The 17623-nt window shown below is 38.9% G+C and overlaps 1 protein-coding gene across 2 annotated transcripts; it reads left to right on the forward strand.

Annotated features, from left to right (window-relative positions):
* The first annotated feature begins 774 nt into the window (after positions 1-774).
* Positions 775-15515, forward strand: vamp8 (vesicle-associated membrane protein 8 (endobrevin)). 2 transcript variants are annotated; one of them, XM_042422179.1, is made up of 4 exons: positions 775-1285; positions 4425-4601; positions 5797-5877; positions 14591-15515. In XM_042422179.1, the coding sequence occupies exons 1-4, from the start codon at positions 1271-1273 to the stop codon at positions 14693-14695; spliced, it is 378 nt and encodes a 125-aa protein (XP_042278113.1). In that variant the 5' UTR covers positions 775-1270; the 3' UTR covers positions 14696-15515. The 2 variants fall into 2 exon arrangements, with proteins under 2 accessions (XP_042278113.1, XP_042278112.1); XM_042422178.1 differs by lacking the exon at positions 14591-15515 and having other exon boundaries at positions 1021-1285; positions 5797-7333.
* The last annotated feature ends 2108 nt before the right edge of the window (positions 15516-17623 follow it).

Raw genomic sequence — 17623 nt, forward strand, 5'->3', positions numbered from 1 at the left:
TCTTATGGGATGTGTAACATGAGACACTGCTGCTGATCTACAGATAGTTATTGTGTTCAGGAATGAGCTGATGGGGCCTACAAGTGGTGATCCAAGTGGAAAAATAACGCTGCTAATTGGGAGTTAACAGATAAAATTGCAGCATGAGATAAAATGATCATTGGGAGAATGTACTCACTGGTTGTAGATGATTTCAGATAATTCACAAGTGATATAATATATCTTATTAATATGGCCTGATGTGTATCTATCTGGGGGCCTGTACAGTCTATGAAGGGACGTACTGTCCCTCAATCAGGACAGAAAAATGCTTTTATGAATTGCTGAACTATTAAAGTACAATAAATATTAAACCCAACTGTGAAAAAAACATTTTTCTATACCAGAAAAATAAAACAAACAAAAAAACTCCTTCCTGTTACCAGTTGAATTACTGCATTAATTTTGCTGCTTGGTAAATACTTTGCTCAGCTGTCAGTGAATAAACATAAAAAGATGATATAAAACCTCACAGAACACAAAGTGCTGTTGAAGTAGTTTGATAAGTTTGTCTCCATGATTGAACATCTGATGGGAACACGTCGCTATGACGCCATCCTGAGGATAAAACAGGGACAGCACATCAAGCTGCAGGAATTTACAACAATAAAGGAAATGAGGGGAAGTTTCTTCACAGTAAAAGTATTTGTCACAGCGCATGTAGACTATAATTACAATACAATCGTATGAAAAATATGAAAATACAAACTTTGTTTTTAATCAACTGTAGAGCTCTCATATAAACATAAACATGGGCCACAACATTTTGTTAATTATTATCTTGATGTCCAGAATTGAGAAACACTTTGATTCAAGCTTGTATTGTCATATAAACAACATAAAGGTCCTTAAACCTAAACTGACTCAATGAGACCACGGACCCCCATCTGATAAGACCTGGTGGTCCCCGGACCTCACGTTGAGAACCATTGGTTTACAGTGTTTAGTTTTGTCTGTGAGGTTTTGGATGACCACTAAAGCAGCAGCCTGTGAACCTTTATTGTGAAACCGGGTCCGTGCAGGGCGGATGTGTCGCGGTGGACTTGACGCCTGAAGCGAAGGAATCCCGTTTGAAAAAAAACAACCAGGAAGTGAAACAGAGGAGGAAACGTATTCGCTTTGGAGGAACATCAAACTCTCAAGTCTTTAAAAAGTTTTTTAAGGGTCTTAAATAACTGCATCAGCTTCACATCCAGTGGATCCACCGGGTTCAGGCCTTGTTTCCGACACGATGGACGCTGATCCGGTAGGTGATAAAATCCTCTCCGCCGCTTCACACGACATGCAACAGGTGTATCTGCGGACACAATCAGTCACACTGGATTTAAAACTTTGTATTAAGTCTGAAAATTGGTTTGATAAGTCAACGCATTAACTTTTTATTGCGAGAGGAAGTTTAACAAAATGGCCTAAATACACCCGCAGCTGAAACTGTTCATCGTCTCTGGAGCTGCCGAGCTACTCGGTTTATTTAAGCTAACACAAAGTTTGACATTTCAAACTACTGGAAAAAATCTTCACCATCTTTGTTCAGTTTACTTACTGTTAAAATGTTAATTCAACATATTTCTCTCTGCTTCCCTTACTGGTTGTCTGGTAAACAGTCCAGACTCGCCTGAAGGAAAAACAACAAACTCCACTAAAAATGTGACAATTTAAGAAGAATTTATTCCCTATTAACACATTCCTAGATATAACCCTGGCAGGCCATGATTTATGCCGTTTGTAAAGGCTGTTTTTGAAGAAGTGATCCACCTTGCATCACTCTTTTATCCCAATAAAACAAACTACAGCTGGAGGTCACTGCCTCCAAATGCAGGTAAAGTTCTCATGTTATTGGATGAAGTCTTGATTTGCTCATACATACCTATAAATTACACAGGCTCCTAAAATGATTTGTACCTAAATATTAATCCTCAATCATATCAAAGTAGTTTGAAATTGCCAATATTGATAAATTTGGCTGACATGTTTTGATTAAACTGCACCTATCGGGGCTCAAGGTCCTTGAACGTTTCCCAGGAAGTCTCAAGGTTCCCAAGGAGCAAAATGAACAAAACACAAAAGCATCATTTATTGGTAGAAAGTGTTTATTCATTTTGTCTTTCCTTCCGTGTTCTCGGCCTGCTGTGTTTCTGCTCGTATCACTAACAGATCTCAGACTCAAAGTCTCGACCAATGAGGCTCCATGACAGACTCTGCTGGAGACTCTCGACTCACAAACGTTGCTTCATCTGCTAAACTGTTTGAAACTGTGACCTTTGTGGTTTTCAAACATTCCCCTCCGAAAAAACCTTTGAGCTTTACTGATTCAGACTGAGCTGAGAGTTGAACCAGCGTTTATTAACGACATCTTTACATCAGGCTTTGATGAACAGAAACATGGCGTCTGTATCTGTATGTGGTCGTTTCATAGAGGTGATTTTTGCATTTGACTAGATAAGGAGGTGAGCAGTCAGGATTTCATGTGGCCTATCGAGGCAAATAAAATCCTTCCTTTGCATTTACAAGCGCAGTCAAACATTTTAACAGGAAAGATTTGATTGATCTCGTTCACATGTTGGAGAGCACTTCCTCTTGTGTCTTCATAATTCTGCAGGTATCAGCTGAAGGCGTCTTATCTGTCTGCAGCTTGTTTGGTCAGTTGTTGAGTTTAACTGGAAGCTTGAAGTCACTTTCTTTGCTCAGCGGAGGAATTCGGCTTACAACAGTTCAAATGTTTGAATAGCATACTTCATGTAGCTGTCAGTGCATGAACGTCTTGTTCTGGGCTGTTTCTGTCTCTTCTCTTTTTGTAAAACCTGATACTGGATAGCTGTCAGCCATTCAGTGGGCCTCAGTGAACCACCCAGCAGTGGTTCAGACAGGAGGAGGAATGAACTTATGACAGTTAAATAAAGGCAGAGTTACACAAGACGTACAGCGTGGCATCTGATAAGAATGCAGAAACGTATCATGTGATGAGGAGCAGAAAAAAACATGTCAAATTAAACATAAAAGTAACAACACAATGTTGTACATGATCAAAAGCAGCTTTGTTTTCTGAGGTGAATTAATGATGCTGCATGAATCAAAAAAAACAGCTCGAAAGAGAAGAAGGGAGTGAAGGAAAGAAAGAAAGGAGGAAGGAATAAAGACGGGAGGGGAGGAAACAGGACAGAACAACAGATGACGCAGCAAAACCTGCTCTGTTACCTAGAAACTGTTTTGTTTACAGTCTTGTGGTGGCCAATGGGATTCTGAAGTTACTCTGTGTACACTCACACTCACACTCACACCACACTCACACTCACACCACATATCTATAACATTTCTACTTTGAAATCACACCTATAACTGTGTAGAGATCTCAGCTTCTCTTCCTGTTGAATGCACTTTAAAAAGAAACAATAAACCAACACTGGTCTGACAGCCGGCGGTGCAGCAGCCCGACGGACTGAAAGGACATTGACTCACACTATTGTCAGATTGATGAATCCAGTCAACGAGATAATAAATACGAGGAATTAAACACATTTTAAAGCCTTTATGGGAAAAACAGATGATACTGATTCAGTTCCACAAGAACCACATTCGGGAGTCAAGACAGCAAAACCTTGGTGACCCAAAGAATAAAAAGTTCCAAAGAGGACTTTTCAGAGGCCAGACCATGACCAGTGATCTGAAAAATGTTCAAACAGGAAAACAGACACAGTTTCTTAAACAAGCTTCACATGATCCCGTCTCTCAGTTCTTGTTAAAAACCTTCCCACCACATTCTGAACAGACTGATCCTGAACCTGAGACTACAGGACACACTGACTTTTCTCAGATACACTTAATAGTAGAGTTGAATTGATGTAATTTTGCAACATGTCTTAAATGGAAAAAGCATGACGGGACAAGCTTGTTGCTTAAATCAAAGAGTTGAAGTGTAGATGTGTTAAGGGTTAAGTGTAACATGTGTTGAATTAGAGGGATCAGAGCAGTCTGGATACAACTGCAGACATGTACAGGATAATCACTTGGATTGCAGTATTATGAGTCATTAATTCATATGTTATGAGTGTGTGACGTAGAGGTCGTACTAAGAAAAAGGATCCAGTGACTTGAGGTTCACCACCACATGACGTCTAATCCACAGATGCGAGTCTCTTATGCGCTGCCTCAGTGAGGAAGCTATAGTATCAGAAGCTACGCTAACAGCCAGACTCTGACAGAAACCACAGTGTATCTTTACATTAGTACCCAGAACCACATCCAAATAAACATTAGTTATCAGCCCTTTTTTTTTTATTCAGTGTAATTAATAAACTACAAGTGTGAAGTTTGGAGCAAAGCTTAAATCTGTGAAACTTTTTTCCTCAATTTAACTTCCTACATTACTTTTCTCTGCCCCATCACAGGAGCGGGGAGGAGTGGGAGGAGTGGGAGTAGCGCCTGAGCCACAAGACAAGGTTCAGACCTTGAGGGATCAGGTAGATGGAGTCAAAAACATCATGACGCAGAACGTGGACCGGATCCTGGCCCGGGGAGAGAGGCTGGACGACCTCATGGGCAAGTCAGAGGACCTGCAAGCAGGGGTCAGGAGTTTATCCTTTTATTTTTTTATGTCAGAGAGGGTTGAGTTGTGGACTGTGTTGTGGTAAATAAAGAGGCTGTCAAGCTGTGACCTCAGTGATTATCATCAAATGAACCAGCATAACAAGTTAGTATTCAAGACGGTACAGAACACAGATGAACCTTGGCTGAATGTGGCCTTTTTCTCGCTCTGACCTAAACTTTGAATGAAGTTTCTTTAGTGAGGCATTGTTCCAGCTGCACCTTGTTAGGTGATTAAGCTCGTTAACGCCACAACCTTTTGTCTGAGGTTGAAATGCCTCACTGCACAGTCAGTATAAATCTGCTTCATGGTAGGAATTTAGATTCTGTCATTGCAGGAAAAGTACAGGTGGAACTAATAACATTAACGTCAGGAAGCCGCACTAATCAGCCATCATAGACCAAACCAGGACCTTCGCTAAGCCTGCATCCCTTAGTTCATGTTACTACACCTGTCAAGCTTTCCATCTCACACGGTTTGCAATGATAATTGTGGCAGATGAACTACTTAAAAATTGAAGTAACTATTAAAGCAATGCGTTCTTGATTTCAGACAGAGGAAGACAAATGCAGGCATCTCTTTTATTAGTCAGTGACTGGATTTTCCAGCTGAAATGACAGTTGCTAGCAGGTTATATCAGCTGTAGCTAGATAGCTAATTAAGCTAATGTTAGCTCTATTAGTTAGTTGAAAACTGTCTCCACTCGATGTTTCAATGCTTCTAGTTGACTTTTTTTAAAACCAAGAACCCTCCACAGTGGTCAGGAAGATGCACTTGGTGGCTACATACATGATATCATATCAACATGTCCCAGGCTAACAGTTAGCACTGCAGAGCTAGTTGGTCCTAGTAATGTAAGAAGGAAACATGTGAGATCAGACTGGTGTTTTATTATAACATAACACTGTTTGGCTCTGAGCTTACATTCTTGGATAAGCAAGACAGAGGTTAGATTTATGCTTTAATGTTCGTATTCTCAAACTTTTCACACTTTCACACTTTATAAGAGAAAAAGTGTTCAGGATGAGGACTAACCGGAGTATACTTCTATCTTGGATAACAAGTTTGGTAGTTGTTGCTGGAGTGTAAACTTCCCCAGATTGTAATATTAAACTATAATCTGATATATTAGCATCCAGGACCGGCTTAAACATGTATGGATTGTCTCGTCTCAGGCTCAGCACTTTAAGCAGACGTCTCAGAAAGTGGCTCGCTCCTACTGGTGGAAGAATGTCAAGCTGATCGTGATCATCGTGGTGGTCGTCCTCATCATCGTCCTCATCATCATCCTGTTGGCCACCGGAGTCATCCCCACCAGCGCCCCTGTGCCTCCTATAGTCAATCCCACCGGCAACCCATAAACACACACACATAATGTACATACAGACATATTTAAATCATAAACAAATGCATTCCTATTGCACATTATACAAAAGTTTTGCAAGTCACTGCTGTCTGGTGAAACCTTTATCACTTCTGGTAACTTTCATGCTTATATTGGAATTTAAGTATTTCCTGCTTTGGTTCCAGGAACTTTAATGACACAACGAATCCTTTCAAAACACAATTCCAGCAGCCATTTTTGAGTAAGGAAGAAATCAACTTTGCTTTTTAAACAAAAGTCTCTGGAAGGTCGGAGGTCTTCATCTGACGGCAGCATAATCACTGTTCTTAAAGGACGGCTTATTCCACCGCTGGCAGCTCTTTGTTTAAGCACCAACGGTTATTTCATCCTGGCAAACAGGAAGTCAGCAAGCCCACTTTAATGTGTGTAGATGGAAATAATGAATGTAGATTCCTCTACTCTCTTACCAGACGTTATGTTTGTCTTAAATGTTATCACTTACTTGCACCTTTATAAAAGACAGTTTGTATGGTTTAAAAGATGGAAAAATGCAGCAAACACCAACCTGTAACTATTTTAGGTCACAATATATTTAATGAAAGTCTGAATCGTGTGTTGGATACATATGTTACCATTTGTGGGCTGATTCCTTTCAAAGTGCTTCCACTTTCTTTGTAGTCCAACAATCGAGTAATCATTCCTAGAAGTTCTTTTCATATTTGTCAGATAGTTTATTATTATAAACATAAGACTACTTTAGCTGTTTCTAATATGTTGTAATAAGCTCCTTAATTTGTATTGAAGGCTTGTGATTGTAGAGAGGTTTGTATTCTGTCAATAGTATATACCGTCAGCGTTAAAGAAACAATTTTTATGCTCTAAAAACATCTGTTGTTGGACAAAAATCACATAATAGTGAAATTAGGAAACCAAGAACTTAATTGATGAATTGTGTGGTTTTTTGACTAAACAGAAATGTGTAGTGTTGAGAAGGGAAGATATCGAAGAGTTTGTAGATTTGTACATTTGTGTTGTGCAGTATAATTGGTCTTTTTAACTGATCATGTTAATTCTCTTCCTCTAACTCTAGAAATATTGCAGCTTGTGAGCTCAGACACAGTTTTCTTGTTTCACTCTTTTTCTTCACAGCAGAGGTCACTGATTAGTCGATTGACAGAAAGTTTTTGGAGCTCCACATTTTTAACACAGAGCTTTACTTTGATTTAAGAAACAGACCAGCAGGGACAGCTGTTAAAGGTCAATTCCCACAAGTCTAGTGTTGGAGGATCCAAGCTGAGAGAGATCACTTACAGCCCCTCCATGGCTCCCCCTGCCGGGTTCATGTCAACCAATAGGCCCTCGTAATCACAAAAAACACATATTCCAAAACATGTAGTGTTAAATCTGGAGCAAAGATCTTGTGTGTCTGTAACTGTATCACCAGCATCTCCCACCTCGCTCTGCTGTTACAGTAACTGGTTTAGCTTCAAAGAGGTCAAAATAATTCCCATTATGAACTGTATATAGTAACACATTCATATATATATATCTATATATAATATATATATATTAGCAACAGCCTTTAACTAATATGTTAGAGTATCCATTCTTTAGAGGCTATTTATTTAATGCGTTATGTTATTGGTGTGCCTTCTTTTTTTAATCAAAAATGATCCACTGAAAGCTGTTTGTGTATAAACAGATTATCCAAAATGATTCATCAGAAATGGTACAATTCAATTACTATGTTGTCAATCAGTTTCTAGAAGTAGGTATGAAGAGTAGGCTGTGTTGGAACATATTCTCCTTTTGTACATGCTTCTGGGGGGCAGTAGTGCTCGTCTCATTGCCTTCTTCACACACTCATGCTGACCTGATCCGTGCTGTGTGAGGCCACAATCATATTTCTGTTCATCTGCAGATCTGTCACTGTGTTAGAGGTTTTTCCCACCTTTAACTTTTCTTAAGTTGAATCCACATTCTGAAAACAGATTAATCCTGGTCAGCAGACCTGTGATGTAGCTGTAATGTCTGCTTACCAGAATTCACAAGTGTCTTATTCTTATGATTTATTGTCTTTAACAGTTTTAATGGTCTGATATCAAATAAAAAGTATTTACTTCTGCTAAAGTTGTGATGGTGTGCCTTCCTTTGCTGTTTGTTGAATTGCCACAAGATGGAGACAGAGAGTTGATAAGGTTTGAAGAAGCAGATCAGAGGAGTCTCAAATGGATTTGAACCTCTTGAGCCACATACAGACTCGGTCAGTTCCTCTCCAAAACTTTGCTCAAACTTCCACCGCTGTTCCAAGGCTGCAGCTAACAGTTTCAAGCTATTATTCATTAATCCTCCCGTTATTTCTCAATTTATTGTAATTTCCCAAAGCCCAAATTGATCTTCAATCTTCAGATATCTTTTGTCCAACCACCAGTCCAAATCCAAATATTCACTTATAATTAATTCAGATAGTCAGTTTATTATTGTAGAAGATGAATAAATCCAGGAAATGGTCACATTTGTCGGGCTGTAAGCAGCAAAAATAGTTGCAAATTAATCAACTAATTGTTTCAGATGTAAAAAACAAAACACTGAACACGTCACAGTAAAGGACATGTAACTTTAAAGAAATTAAATTAGTATTGCAAACACTGCAACGGAATGAGTTAATTAATTTGATGGACATTTTACAGAGTTCAGCAATCACATTCTTAAAGGGATACTCCAGTGATTAAGTATCACTTTTAAGTAGAACTTACATAAAGTTAGAAGGAGTTGCAAAACACATTTGAAAAAGAATGATCAGAATGAGAGCAGAGGCTGAGAGTCAGTCACCTTGAAAGAATCTCTGAATGCCTTACCAACAATTCCACAAGTCAGCAAATCCAGGTCATAGCTGACATTGGTTAGGACAGTCACATGATCAACTGTAGTAATTGTAAACTGTCTGAGAATACATTAAACGAATCCTAATCAGAGAGCACGAAGTCAAACAATCGCAGCTATCCAGTGAGTCCTGAATTCTTACAAAGACTAAACACAAAGCACAGCTGAGGCTGATGGGATTTTATTATTTTTGCAGGTGTTTGGTCATAAACCAAAGTGTTGGAACAGTTTAAATATTGACCTGATGATGGCATGAAAAGTCAGGGTATCACCAAAGTTGTTACAATTCATCCTGAGGAGGACATGAATGTGTTTCATGGTAATCCATCCATATGTGGAGCCATAAATGTGTTCATGGTGGCACTAGAGGAAAGGTCATGGGATCATTTGAGTCATTAGGATTCATTCTCTGAAGATCACAACCAAAGTGGTGGACTGACCAGTAGACCATCAGAACCATCAGTCAGTCACACATCATAGTTAAGTCTTTAGAAATGATGAAATGGGTGAGAGATGGTTTGTTAATCTTGAGTGTAAACTGTCAGTTATAAAGAGAAAGGCAGTTTGATTTTATGGGACTGACGATGTTACTGGTTGGACACTTCTGGTTCTCCCACTAATGCAGGATGACATCACCACTGAAGATGCCCTGTTTTTCAGGAAGTTCAAGAGTTCATGTCATGGATCTATAAAAGCACTGAAGATGTGACAGCTTTTGCACATACACAGCAAGAGACAGGGCAGAGAGACAGAGATGGTAAGTGAACAGCAGCTTCATTTTATAGGCTAATTTGCTTTACAATAAATGTTAACACAACTTAAAGAGAGAGAGAAGTAGAAAGGCATTTTTGTTTTGGCAGACGTTTTTTTAATATACATTGATCCTCTAATCTAATCTAATGTAATGATGGGACACTAGCTGCTGTGAACTTCAAAATCTTCTATTTAAATTACAAATATTTATTCCAGGAAAAAAAGATTAAAAAGCTTTGCCAGTGACTGCACTTATTTGGAAATTTGGGTCAGGTTGAAACAAAAATTATTTGAAAGATAAATTTCATTTCAAGATTTTGAACATATTAAGTGATACAAAATGCATTTTGGCAGTATGGGCAGTCATCAACAACACATGCGTTGTCTTACAATAATTACTAACCCTAACCCTGTCAACTTCTAAGATGCTGCTGTCCTCTCATGGCTCAGAGGGTCAAGGAGAAATCTCTCAGGATATCAATTGCTCTGAGGTAAAACAAGTATGTGGTCACCCAGGCTGCTGTTGTTTTGATCATTTACTGCCCAGGCCCTTGGGTGACACTGTTTCCTCAGATAGAGGTTACTGTAAACATTGTTCATGATCTGGGAAAACCTGCCTGACTTGATAACGTTTGTTTCATGTCTCATAACTTGTTCTTCTTGTCACTTAAGCTTCATCCAAGCCTTTGTTTCATTACACACTTTAAAAAATAACTAGCTCAGCTATAAAGCTACAAATGAATGTAATCCTGATTTTATCCAAGAGAGGGTTTTGTTAGTCATTAGGAGGTGGATCCTGGGACATTAAAGTTGAAAAGACTCTCATAGCCAATACCAGCTGTCATGCACACTAATTAATCCTGATAGTAAATAATTTGATATCTTCCTCAGATCCTGGTGCCATGTTAATTAATCTTGCTTATCCTACATTCTTTGAAGTGTGTTGAATTAGAGGGGAAGGAGCAGGCTAGATACAAGTTTGAACGTGCACAGGCCAATCACTGAAATATGCTCTAAAGCATCCTTTAATGTGCAGAGGTGCTGTCAAAGGCCTCTGTGACCTGGCTCACTGAACAGCCTAGCAGCAGTACAGAGATATTCCCTTCTCAAGTTCTTAAGCGAGCTTTGCTCTTCTGACCAATCAGATGAGGCTAAAGTTAAAGGAGGTCACGGCTGTCAATTCTCATGTGAAGCTAGCTCGATTTACAGAATTTGCACATTATAGCTTTAAGTACCAGTAGCAATACCATACTATATAATTACTCACTTGTACTTTTCACAAAAGCAAAAGTTCTGTATTCTAAAGTGCAGAAGTACCATCAGAAAAAAGTACTTAAAGTAAAAGTACTCATTATTCAAAATGGCCCCGTCATAGTAAATAAAAAATACATCATAGAGGATTTTATAAAAGTATACAATAAAGTACTATAAATATGTGATTCTCAACTGGTGGGTCGTGACCCAAAAGTATATATATCTATATATATATATATATATATATATATATACAGTTCTGTGCAAAAGTTTTAGGCACTTTAGATGTTTAGATTCTTATTCATAATGTAATACCATCAGGGAGGCATCTGATCGGTCCCAAACTTATTCTGCACAGTACTGTGTATATATATATATATATATATATATATATATATATATATATGTATACTATAACTATGTAAAACTATATAGTGAATAAAAATAATAGAAATAAAATAATATGAATTATTATGTAATTGGTGTATTACTGATACGTTAACATATAAGCTGCCTCATTCATTAGCTTTCAGCCTGTACACATCACCCGTCAATGCTTATATAACTGACACTTCAACTATCTCTGGCACTTCATCTTCAAACATTTCAACTGCTTTCATCTTGTTTCCTCAACTGACAGTTCAACTGCTTTCAGCATCTATCAGCTGACACTTCATTTAATTCTTCCTCTTCAATGACACTTTAAACACTTCACTGTCACTGCTTATATAACAACTGACACATCAACTATTCACCTATATGTGGCGCTTGAGCTTCACCTTAGATTTAAACTGCTTCCAGTGTTTACAGTTCAACTGACATTTCAGCGCCGACTCTTCAATTGACAGTTCACCTGCTTTGAGCTCTTACTCTTCAATGGTTAGTTTAACTACTTTCAGTGTTTATATACAAACTGTCAATTCATTCTCAAATAAAGATGTTGTTAAACTATGACCTTAGCATTAATCGTAATCATAAACCAATATAACAGCAGAGGCCATCCCACATTCAAGACACTACAGAAAACACATGAAGCTTTCTCCTGCTTTAACTAAACTTTGATTAAAGCTTGTTAACCCAACAACCTTTTGTCTGTGGTTCAAATGCCTCACTGCACAGGTTGTGTTGCTCATCATACTTTCTCTCAAGTATACAACCTGTAATTCTAGTTTTCTCATTCCAGGAAATGTTGTTTTCCTCTTCAAGGACATGCTTGGTATTATGACAGTGACAACATCATGCCAAGCACCTGTTAGAAACTTAGAACCTCCTGCTGTCTCATCAAACACGTCATTCTCGAGGCGACATTTGGACTTGTCATAACAGAAAAGGCACCGCTGTATGTAATCACATACAATTACATGCGCACTAGTATCCTGGTTTTGATCATATTTGTGATCAACTGACAGTTCAACTGCTTTCAGCATCTATCAACTGACACTTCATTTAATTCTTCCTCTTCAACTGATACTTAAAACACTTCACTGTCACTGCTTATAAAACAACCGACATATCAACTATTCAACTATATCTGGTGCTTGAGCTTCAACTGAGATTTATTTTGCTTTCAGTGTTTGCAGTTCAACTGACATTTTAACAGTTTTTAGTACCCACTCTTCAATTGACAGTTCACCTGCTTTGAGCTCTTACTCTTCAGTGGTTAGTTTAACTACTTTCAGTGTTTACATACAAACTGACAATTCATCTGCCTGCAGGGTTTAAACTTGAACAAAAAATTTCAGTGTCTTTCAGCTGTTGCATTAACAACAGAGACTTCAAACCCTTTCACTGCTTCGTCTACTAACACTTCAACTGCTTTAACCACTTAAACTCCCATACAACATCTCACATGCATACATTTAACATTTCAAGACATTTGAACTTATTTTAAGTGTTTGCACCTACAGTTTTCAGCAGTGAGCACACCTACATGTTTTTCAGGAAATGTATTCTAGTTTTAACTACTTTAAAATATATTGGATAATTTATCTGTAACAAAACAATGCACTATTATAAAGTGAATATTTGCCCATAAAGTATAAGATGTCAAATAGAAATGCTCCAGTAAGGTCAAAGTGGTAGATACCTAAGATATGATTAAATTCTTGCATTTAGTGCCACTTACCACTACTTGTGTCCCATAGCAGGAGCAGGGAGGAGTGGCAGCACAGCCAGTGCCACAAAACAAGATACAAGCCATACATTATCAGACAGGTGAGGTAGAAGACAAGATGAAAGAGAACATGAAAGAAATCCTGGAGCAAGTGGACAAGCTGGACAACGCCGTCAAAAAGTCAGAGGAAATGGAAGAAGCGGTCAGTCTCACTGCCAGAATTTATCCCTTTTACTTTGTCATGTGTCTTTTACATGAGGTCAAATAAATGTGTTGTTAAACTATGACCTTAGCATTCACTGTAATCATAAACCAATATAACAGCAGAGGCCATCCCACATTCAAGACACTACAGAAAACACATGAAGCTTTCTCCTGCTTTAACCTCAACTTTGAATTAAGCTTGTTAACCCAACAACCTTTTGTCTGTGGTTCAAATGCTTCACTGCATAGGTTGTGTTGCTCATCATACTTTCTCTAAAGTATACAACCTGTCATTCTAGTTTTCTCATTCCAGGAAATGTTGTGTTTTCCTCTTTCAGTAAGCGCTTGCTAGTTTAATAAATCTGAGTTCAAACAGAGACCAGAATTTATGTGGGATAAATGACAGAGACCTCAGAATAACTGACACCAGACCACAAAAGTATCAGGCAAAATGGAAATCTTTATTAAGTTAACACCAATAAAAAAGGGTCTTTGGAGTTTCACTAGATAGGATAGTTATGCCACTTGAGGGGGAGTCAGGGCTGGCCACACTATAAAAATACACACCACCATCCAGAGATGCAACACACATCACAGCAACTTCAGGAAGCGCCTGGGAGCTCACCACACTGCTCACAGTGGAGTCACACATCTACTTTAAGAAATGAATGAGCGCAGGCACACCGCAGAGAAGCTCGCTCTCCACACCCTTCCCCCCTTTCCAGAGTCCAACAGCTGCGCAATCAGTCACACCTGACACTCATTACTTCATCGCTTGTCAGTCCAATCAAGGTATCTTCACCAATTCACATCACAGTATTATGACAGTGACAACATCATGCCAAGCACCTGTTAGAAACTTAGAACCTCCTGCTATCTCATCAAACATGTCATTCTCGAGGTGACATTTGGACTTCTCCTAACAGAAAACGCACCGCTGTATATAATTACATTATGAGTGCGTTTACATGCACACTAGTAGCTAGTAGCACTCGCACGGTTTTGAGTCTTATCCTGGTTTGATCATATTCGTGATATGTTGTTTCCATAGAACATGAGAAACCTGGTTTCTATTTGAGTACTCCAGGTAGCATGTTCAGGTTTCTCAAAACCGGGACAAGGTGTGCAAAGCATAACCAGGATACTCCAAAAACCTGATCATAACCAGGATACTAGTGCGCATGTAAATGCAGCAGTGAACCAGGGTGCACGGTGAATGGATTGCAGACATTATTAAGGTTACTAGTTACACCATTATTTAAAAAGCCCAAATATAAAAAAACTCTGCTAGCGTATGCTTGTAGGTTTTGATGACATTGACGGTTTTGACTGTTTTGATGTCTGTCCATCTTCAATGGATTGTCTCATCTCCCTCCCTGCTCAGGCTCTGCACTCGTGATCGATCGTGATCATCGTGGTGGTCGTCCTCATCATCGTCCTCATCATCATCCTGTTGGCCACCGGAGTCATCCCCACCAGCGCCCCTGTGCCTCCTACAGTCAATCCCAACTCCAAGCCATAAACACACACACATAATGTACATACAGACATATTTAAACAACATATTTCTATTGCACATTATACAAAGCATTGCATGAATCCCTTTTTTTCACGGGGGCCTTAATTATCAACTATTGCATACATGCACAGTCAAAAAATGAGCCACTGCAAAATGCAGTTTGTGAGTTCCCTGGCTCAGCCTGACACAGTGCTCCTGTTTCACTCTTTCTTTGTGTTTACACTGAAGTGAAGCAACAGAGATCACGGAGGAATTGAATGACAGAAAACAGGCCCAGCTTTTAGAGGCACAGGAGCTCCACACTTAAACACAGGATTCAGTACTTTGATTTAATAAACAGACCAGCAGGGACAGCTGTTAAAGGTCAGTTTTCAGGCCCATGTCTGTTCCCACATGTCTAGTGTTGGAGGATCTCTCTCAGCCATCCAGATGAGAGAGATCGTTTACAGCCCCTGCATGGCTCCCCTGCTGGACCCATGTCAACCAATAATAAACAGCTTCTAACAAAAACCAAAAATTTATTCCAAAACATTTTTATAATAGTCTTGAGCAATGATCTTGTGTATCTGTACCTGTGACAACATCATCTCCCACCTCTCACTGCTGTTACTGGAACCAGTTTAGCTTCAAAGAGGTCAAAATAATTCCTATCATGAACTGTATTTTGTCAAAACATTCACATTTATATATATATTTGCAACAGCCTTTCATGTGTTAATGAAAGTATTTGTTCTTTAGATGCTATTTACTTATGCTTTATTCATGTACTTTTTCAAATCATAAATTGACCTGTAAAATCTGTATGTAAATAAAAAAATCTTCACAAAATGAATAAAGTTAATCATAAAGAACTAGGAATAAAAAGTAGGCAAAATATATTAGAAAGAAATTCTCCAATGTTTTTCACATGCTTCGGTAGTTTCAGTCTTATTGCCTTTTCACACATGAATAATGAGCTGATCCATGCTGAGTGAGGCCAAGATCATTGTCTGTTCATACAGACTTCAGCTGCAGCAGATCTGTTGCTGTGTTTAAAGATTTTTTTCCAATGTCTTTATCTGTTTGATTAGCAGAATTCACATGGGTTTCGATGGTCTGTATATACAGACAGGTGACAAATGGAAAAGGAAAAGCCAAAGACAAAGGAAAAAACAACATAAAGTGTCTTCGTAAGGTGTTGGGCCACCATGTGCCACCAGAACAGCTTCAGTGTGCCTCGGCATTGATTCTACAGATCTCTGAATTCTTCTGGAGGGATGAACACCATTTTTCAGAAGGATTGTCCCTCATTCGGTGTTTTGATGATGGTGGTGGAGAGCGCTGTCCAAAATCTCCCATAGGTGTTCACTTGGGTTAAGATCTGGTGACTGTGAAGGCACCACAGTCTCGTGCCCTGTGAATCAAGGCATTGTCATCCTGGAAGAGACCACTCCCATCAGGATAGAAATGTTTCATCATTAGATAAAGGTAATCACTCAGTGACTCAGTATTGATTAGCAGTGACCCTTCCCTCTAAGGGAACAAGTGGACCCAAACCATGCCAGCAAAATTCCCCCCACAGCGTAACAGAGCCACTGGATCCCCTCACTGTAGGGGTCAAGCATTCAGACCTGTACCGGTTTTTCCTTTAATTTGTCACCCGTCTGTATAATAAATACTTTTGTTTCTTACCCATTTGCTTTTTGGTAAATTTCCACAAGATGGAGACAGAGAGTCTGACCAATCTGAGACTTGACGTGGATCAGTAGGAATTCCCCCCGCAGCTTCTCTGGTGATGAAACTATGTAGGGCAAGTTGGGCAACATGACACTTTTGCTCACACTTTTGGTTTCTGTTCATTCTTTGGAATTACAAACAAGCAATGAGCAATAGGAAAAAGCTGAAAATCATTTTGGTGTATACAAAAGACATTCCACCTCACAGAAAGTGGGTCACATTTGGTTGAGTACTGGAAGAATGCAGTAAGAAAAAGAAGGGGTATACTACAAATCAGGCCCAGCTGGTGAGGTTAGTTGCCAGCACGCTTAAGTGTGCACACATCTGTTTTCAAGTGAGGAGAGATCAGTAGAACTTTAAGGTTTATTATTACTGATGATTTAGAAATTCTCATAATTGTTTCTGCTGTTAGTCAGTTATGAAATAATTCTTATTTTAATTTCTGATTTTAAAGCTCTCCTGAATTCAGTGCCCTAAATGAAAGGCAACAGATATTTCCAAATCTTGAGATATGCTCACCAAACATCAAATGTAACAGAATGCATTCAAACCAAACAACCTATAGAAGGAGTACCAAGCAAGCCAAAACTCAGGCAGACTGTTAGACAGGTTGTAACAGGCTCACCTCCCCTGTTGACTCAACAACAGTGAACCTCTGCATCCCATCGGTGTGAATGTGCTGTTTTGTCAACAAGCAGTGACTGAAATATTAAGGTTTTATCCCCGTGACAAAAGTCCTGATGAGTTTTTGGAACAACAGTCTCTGAGACAAACACAAACAGCACTGAAAGCCCTTTTGTTACTGATGGGAAATCAGCTCAGACTCAGACTGTTGTAGTCATGCGGATGTGAGTCTACCATCCATTGACGACTATTATACAATGATGCAGAGGGAGGGTGTTCAGTATGCTGAATATGGCCTTTGTATTTGTCCAGTTTTTCCCAGAAGAAGCCTTTTGTTGGCTGGGTCTTTGACCCCGGCAGCTCTGACCTGACAAAATCTCATGTGCTGCCTCAGTTAGAAAAATGTTCAATACTCTATCCCACATGTATTATGATCGTTATATGGTCATTTTGATGAGGTGATAGTAAAACAAAAGTGGTTAGGAGCAAATGCAGGTTTATCAAGGTCAGTGATATTCAGTACTAAAGTAGACTGACTAGACAATACTATAGACCATATCATGTGATACTACACAACACTCTACTATACAT

Source organism: Thunnus maccoyii, chromosome 9, assembly GCF_910596095.1.
Source record: "Thunnus maccoyii chromosome 9, fThuMac1.1, whole genome shotgun sequence".
Taxonomy (NCBI): domain Eukaryota; kingdom Metazoa; phylum Chordata; class Actinopteri; order Scombriformes; family Scombridae; genus Thunnus; species Thunnus maccoyii.

Excerpts from the sequence above, each read along its gene's own strand:
- vamp8 (XM_042422179.1), top strand. Across the intron at positions 4,602-5,796 it reads CAGAGGACCTGCAAGCAGGG|GCTCAGCACTTTAAGCAGAC; the intron begins GTCAGGAGTTTA and ends GTCTCGTCTCAG. Across the intron at positions 5,878-14,590 it reads AGCTGATCGTGATCATCGTG|GTGGTCGTCCTCATCATCGT; the intron begins GTGGTCGTCCTC and ends GTGATCATCGTG.